The sequence below is a fragment of the Sinocyclocheilus grahami genome, unplaced genomic scaffold, assembly GCF_001515645.1.
Source record: "Sinocyclocheilus grahami isolate Dianchi unplaced genomic scaffold, SAMN03320097.WGS_v1.1 scaffold1019.1, whole genome shotgun sequence".
Classification (NCBI taxonomy): domain Eukaryota; kingdom Metazoa; phylum Chordata; class Actinopteri; order Cypriniformes; family Cyprinidae; genus Sinocyclocheilus; species Sinocyclocheilus grahami.
Genome location: NW_015506198.1, coordinates 294,815 through 302,193, shown reverse-complemented (window position 1 = coordinate 302,193; position 7,379 = coordinate 294,815). Strand labels below are relative to the sequence as shown.

General features: G+C 39.6%; 1 protein-coding gene across 1 annotated transcript in view; it reads left to right on the top strand.

Moving 5' to 3' along the window:
- LOC107565692 (piezo-type mechanosensitive ion channel component 2-like) overlaps window positions 1-7,379 on the top strand; it is a 117,281-nt gene that overhangs the window by 18,014 nt on the left and 91,888 nt on the right. The window contains exon 2 of the mRNA XM_016250951.1: window positions 2,554-2,679. Coding sequence (XP_016106437.1) covers window positions 2,554-2,679 — 126 coding nt within the window. The remainder of the gene's footprint in view (window positions 1-2,553; window positions 2,680-7,379) is intronic.

Genomic DNA, 7,379 nt, shown 5'->3' with positions numbered 1-7,379 from the left:
GTAATAATGATTGTCAAGCTTTGGGGTGTTGATCAACTCCATCTACGTTTTGATTATCATTCTGAATCTAATTCATAATTTTTTTCAGCTTTTTGTTTAAAATGTTGTTTATTTATTTTGTCATGTTTTCTTTATTTATTAAACTTACCCACATGCAAGTGTTTATAAAAAAGAATGCATGAAGCTAGAATACAATGCTATTGTTTACAAGCAGATAGCCTGTTCTTTCTTTTTGATGTTTTGTATGTTCAGATTTTCATATAACAAACTATATACAAATTAATAAATAGGGACATAGTAGTATACTTAAAGTGTGATGTAAAGTTCACTTAAAGAAAACATACGAGTATACTTGCAGTATAAAACTACTAAACTAGTAGTTTACTGAGACTATACTTCAAAGTGTACTACAAGTATTTAATTAGTAAACTATCAGTATACTATTGCAGTACAAACTAAAAACATAGATGTAAACTAGTCGTGTACTCAGTTTACTACTGTTATACTTAAAGCATATTTAAAAGTATACTTTTATATACTAGAAAGTGGGCCAATTTAGTCCCAATGAGTATTGGATTAGTACACTTACAAGTAAACTACTAGTACACTGATATTTGTATACTTACTACATAAAGTATACTTAAATATATACTTGAACTTTACTTAAGTATACTTAATAAAATAAACTTGAAGTATACTACTTCTTGGTAAGGGTTTAGACTCTCTGATAGTATGCACACTATTATCTGCAAGGTTTCAGACCATCCTTACAGCGGACGTTTGTTCCAAAGCCTTCAAATCAACTGCAAATAAATTTCTTGGCATTTTTTATCCATGCAAACCTTAAGTAGGGTGAAATTTCATCCTGATTTCTTACAGATTCTTGACCATTTTTATTCCCTTAAATATGTGCTATGATCTATCCCAAATCGACAATTAAATTCAGTATGATGTAATTTCCTCATTCGGGCCGGATGGGTTGTGGGCGTTTTTTAATATCCTAAAATTCATGTTTGATGCTATCTGTGTTATTCCCAGCTTCCTTTGATAGCACACCATTATCCATCCACCCTAAGTCCTTCTTCTCTTCATCATAAAACATGTTTAAATACATAAATCAAAACTCTTTTTGACCCCTTTATGGCCTGTAACGTGCATTACTCACAGCATTGTTTTGTTTAGATTTTTCTGAACTCACACTGAGCCCCGTGATCCTAAATCATGAACATCCCAAACACTGCCAAAACTATCAGCGCTAAATGAATGCCCAGAGCGAGAGAGAAACAGAGAGAGCTGTAATACAAGGCTGAATTCCCGCTAATAGCAGTGGATTACTGCAGCTCTTTTCTATTAAGAGCAGAAAGACAGGTTCAACTCGATGAACTTTCACCCTGACACGTGGAGTGCTTGAATTCCCTACAGCTGGACTAAAAGCATAAGAATCTGGAATATCACAAGTCATTGAGCTCTTTATCCTCTGTAACAGTTAAATCCACAGGATTGGATGTTACGACTCAAAGCAAAGTTGAAAATAGATGAAAATTTGCAAAAATCTTCTCACCCTCAGGTCATCCGAGATCAGGATGAGTTTGTTTCTTCATCAGGTTTGTAGAAATGTAGCACTGCATCAGTGTCTCAGCAATGGATGCTCTGCAGTGAATGGGTGCCGTCAGAACGAGAGTCCAAACAGCTGATAAAAACATCACAATAATCCACAGCACTCCAGTCCATCAGATAACATCTGGAGAAGACAAAAGCTGAAACTAATCCAGCATTAAGACGCTTTTAACTAAAATACGTAGAGTCCATAATCCATAATAAGGCTTCCTCCAGTGAGTCAGTGTTCTGGTGTGAATCAGGAGAGAAATCTGCACAGATCAAGCAGCGTTTAAACAGCTCTAAACACATATGTGGCTGGATTTTTTTATGTGAGAGACAACAGCAGATGCACTTTTTCACTGGAGGAAGCGTTATTATGGATTATGGACTCGTATTTTAGTTAAAAACGTCTTAATGCTGGATCTGTTTCTTACAAACACACAGCTTTTTTCTTCTCCAGATGTTCATTCTGACCGCACCCATTCACTGCAGAGGATCCACTGGTGAGCACGTGTGGAATGCTATATTTCTATAAAGTTTCATCCTTGTCCAGTGTCTGCAGCGTTTCTCTCCAGAAGTTATGACCGATAAAAAATGTCTTTGTGCTTGCTAAAACTAGATTTGCATTTATCTAATCCTCTTGCACTAGCTTTCATCAACAAGCGTCTATTGTTGTTGTTGTTTTGTCTTTTACGTTTCTTTTTCAGTGATACAACCAGTGTTGCCAACTAGTGGACCAACTAATTAGTGCAAGAAAAATCAAGGCGCATATACAATACATGCATACTATGCTGATCATGACATTTCCGTTGCCCACTTACGCATACCCTAGTGCACAAGTAAAAACCGAAGTAATACTTCAGGCTTTATTTTAGGCATGGATATGTTGAAGATTATATGCACATTGTTTGCTAATGTAATTTAAAGTTTGTATTAATTATTTTCTTTCTGCAGGGCACACGGGACGCTTGCTGAAATCCCTGTGCTTCACCAGTATGACGTTCCTGCTGCTGCACATCATCTACCAAATCACAATCAACAGTCTGTTAGCAGGAGACAACATCAAGCCCAACTTCAACTGTGAGTCCTAACTAGATCTAGCTCTCCACTACAGATTCTTAAACTAATAGATGGAACTGGTTGAGGTCAGGTGGTAGAGGAAACCGGTTTTATTAGCTGACGCACAAAATTCTAACTAAATGAATGAGCTTAACTCGAGTTATTGGTTGCAAACAACCCTAATTGGTTTAACCAGTTAAAAATAATGAACCAATCAAGCATGCACGTGCTCTATAGGAAGCTACAATGAAGCACAGCCTCACACCAGCACGAGTGTTCGGCAGGAAAATGTGTATGATTTCTCTGTTCAGAGCAATGTTAAAAAACAGCAAACCGGCTGAATGAAAATGCTGGAGGTTTTGGTTGCAGTGTTTTTATTTTATTTTTTTGTAACTTTGAGATTCTATTACAGTTTTTATTCATATTTTGAATTTGTTTTTATTTTTTTATTATTTTATTTTTAATAGTTTTTATACATTTTAGTTTTAGTTATTTTAGTATCAAGTTAAACTAATTAAAAAATGAAAAATGTTGCCTTGGCAATTAGCTGAAAGTTGAAAGTTTAATGTTTTTATTTTTATTTATTTATGTATGTTTATTTAGTTTTTATTTATAGTTTTATATGGTTTTAGTTCAGTTATCTCTCATCCCATGGCAAAATAGAAAGTTGAAAAGAACAGCATTTATTTGAAATTTTTTTTTTTTTATTTATTATATTTTAGTTTGTTTATTTCAAGATTTTTTTATGGTTTTAGTTAACTATAGTAACTCTAGTTGCAACTGTTTTGAGGACTAAAATGTTCTCTGCTCACAAACTCCATTATTCACTTAAGCCACTAAAATGTGAAACCAGTAGAAATGTGTGAATGCATGGTTGAAAGTTTGTGTGAGGATACACACATTCTCAGGTCTAGTTTGATTTGTATAAAGCACAGAGTTGGCACATGAAGTTACGTGCGATTGCTTAAGCCTGTTTTGAAGCTGGACGGAGGAGTCGTGAGGTCAGACGCATGCCTGGATCATGCTTCCCCGACACTAACGCTCATGCAGAACCCCAGACTGTAACTGGGCCCTCATGTCTCATGCACACAACCAGAGCTACTTTCTCCAAGCGCATAAGCCACAACATCTGCCTTCAAGATGAAGATAAACTTATTATGAAGAGAGAAGGAGCCAGACATGAGAGAAGAGTTCTGAAACAGGAGATCTGGACCGGTGCTGGTCTTTCTTGGGTCTTTGCGAGCGTAAAATCATGATAGAAAGGGCTCTCGTTTCTCCAGCCAATAGAAGACAAGGGGAGAACCCTGTTTGAAAACAATCACATTCGGTGCCAGAAATTACAACTTTGACTTTTAAGTAACGAGAATCTGTAAGTTAAATATATTTGGCTTTTTTCCTACATTGGTAATTTAAAGGGTTGTGTTCACGCTACATTTCTATATTCACTAATGCATTTTTATATATGTTCAGAGGTTTGAGGTTGGTAAAATTGTTTAGTCTGCATTTATTTGATCAAAAATGCAGTAAAAACAGTAATATTTTGACATGCTATTACAATTTAAAATAAGTGTTTTCTGTGGAAGCTTGTTTCTGCCACGGAATAATAAAAAAAGTTAATTGCAACTTTTTATCTCACAATTTAGCTATAGTAACCTTTTTCTTGCAATTGCAAGATTATATCTCACAATTATGTGTTTATGACTCAATTCTTTGTGTGCGTGTTTTTTTCTTCTCAGAATTGAAAGAAATAAACTCAGAATTGCAAAGAAAAAGTCTGAATTGTGAGATTAAAAGTTGCGGTTGACTTTTTATTTTTATTTTTTATCCTGTGGCAAAGGAGAAAGTTGAAAAGAACAGCATTTATTTGAAACAGAAATCTTTTGTAACATTCTAAATTTCTTTACTGTCACTTTTAAACTATTAAATGCATCCTTGATAAATACAAAATAAAACAACAACAACTTATCCCTTATCTTTTTTTTATGATTTAGAGTCAGATGAATGTAATGGCTTTTCTTTCCGAGTGCGCACACATGTTAATGGAAGCCAATACCTCACGGCTTACTGGAGCCAAAAACAACAGCAGGCATGAAGGAGGACTAAGCATTCAAGAAATTAAAAACTGATCTTGAGTTTTTAAGAGAAGGACAGTGCCGGCTTAAAACTAAAATCTTGAGGTGTGTGGTAGTGCCCTAAATGTGTGTTTCTTTGGCCGGATCATGAGTGCGAACAAACCCGATTCATACACTCTCTTTTCATTGTCTCTTCAGCTTCCTTTTGTTTTGTTTTTACAGTGTTTGTAAGGCAGCGATGTATTGATAATGTGTTTGTTCTGACTTTTATTTTATATATAATTTCCATCTTCGATATAATATCTAATCTTGTTTTACTTATTTTTGTAAACTTTAATGTCTATTTGAAATTATTTCTAATTATGTCTGAGTGATTAATGTCTGATAATTTCCCATCAACTTGCAATAATTTTATTTTGATGATTTTTATTCAGTCACATATGCAAACTAAATGATTTTTTGAGCTATTGAGAAATTAAAGTGTGCATCACATGCATACTTTATCTCAGTATTATTCTCTATACTTAACGTTGTATTTTATAACAGCAGAATGGTGCTTAGTAGCATTATATTGGCAACTGGGTTATTATAGTAAACTAAAATGAAAATAAATTAAATAATTAATAAATAAATAAATAATTTAGTAATTCAATTAAATACATTAAAAAATCAACAACATTTCTCATTTTAATTTTAGATTTTGATTAACTAAAACTGAAAAAAAAAAAAAAACAATACAGACATACACATACAAAAACGTGTTACGATACCGCAGGAGCACAGGAGTGAGGAGACGAGGAATTCTTCAATAAACAAGTCTTTATTAACTCAAATGCTGGGAACACAAACAACGTAGGAAACACTGAGCACACAAAATTACATATAACAGCGGACGGGAAACGAGGGGCAGAACACACTTTACATACACATAAACTAATGGGACACACCTGGGAACAAATGAACTAAATGGGGACAGGAGCAGGAAAAACCAAATATGGGCATAATAATCAAACTGGAGCATGTGGGGGAGGAAAGCACAACACGAGACATGGAACAGAGTCTGACATTACTCGCATCCTCACGCCACACAACATCCAACGGGGAGTGGGGGGGTAATCTGGAGGTCCCTCAGGACAGACACGGGACAGCGGGCCTCAAGAGTGATACCCATTCGGGGCACCATGGTGGAGCAGGCAGCTCGGGGAGCCATGGCAGATTACACAGTCCAGGAGGCCATGGCAGAGCAGCCTCCGAGGCCGCGGCCCCAGCCCGCGCCTCTACGGCTGAAGCCCTACTACCCCCCACCCCCCACCCCCCACAAAATAAATACTTGGAGAGGTTTACAGGCATCTTGGCAGGAACAGGGTCTTGAGGGTGTTCTGGAGGAGCGGGCACTGGTGGGCACTCTCGATGCGTGGGCACGGGAGTGCACTCTGGACTGGATTCAGGGACAGGAGCCCTCCTTGGGCTAAACTCGGGGACAGGAGCCCTCCGTGGGCTAAACTCGGGGACTGGAGCCCTCCTTGGGCTAAACTCGAAGACAGGAGCCCTACGTGAGCTAAACTTAGGAACTCGGGGACAGGTGCCCTCCGTGGGCTAGACTCGGGGACAGGAGCCCTCCGTGGGCTAGACTCGGGGACAGGAGCCCTCCGTGGGCTAAACTCCGGGACAGGAGCCCTCCGTGGGCTCAGGGGCGGCCGGCGGGCTTGATTTCGAAGTGGCCGCGAGCTTGACAGCAGGGCGGTCCTCATACCACGGGGAGAAAAACGGGAAAACAAAACACTATTCGAAAAGAAAACAAAAACATGGGAGAAGGGGCGCCGCTTACTGTTTCATTCCGCTGTTCTGTCACGATACCGCAGGAGCACGGGAACGAGGAGACGAGGAATTCTTTAATAAAGCGTCTTTATTAACTCACTTTATTAACTCGCTGGGAACACAGGGAACGTAGGAAACACTGAGCACACAAAATTACATATAACAGCGGACGGGAAACGAGGGGCAGAACACACTTTAAATACTCAGAAACTAATGGGACACACCTGGGAACAAATGAACTAAACAGGGACAGGAGCAGGAAAAACCAAATATGGGCATAATAATCAAACTGGAGCATGTGGGGGAGGAAAGCACAACACGAGACATGGAACAGAGTCTGACATTACTCGCATCCTCACGTCACACAACATCCAACGGGGAGTGGGGGGGTAATCTGGAGGTCCCTCAGGACAGACACGGGACAGCGGGCCTCCAGAGTGATACCCGTTCGGGGCACCATGGTGGAGCAGGCAGCTCGGGGAGCCATGGCAGATTACACAGTCCAGGAGGCCATGGCAGAGCAGCCTCCGAGGCCGCGGCCCCAGCCCGCGCCTCTACGGCTGAAGCCCTACTACCCCCCACCCCCCACAAAATAAATACTTGGAGAGGTTTACAGGCATCTTGGCAGGAATAGGGTCTTGAGGGTGTTCTGGAGGAGCGGGCACTGGTGGGCACTCTCGATGCGTGGGCACGGGAGTGCACTCTGGACTGGATTCAGGGACAGGAGCCCTCCTTGGGCTAAACTCGGGGACAGGAGCCCTCCGTGGGCTAAACTCGGGGACAGGAGCCCTCCGTGGGCTAAACTCGGGGACAGGAGCCCTCCGTGGGCTA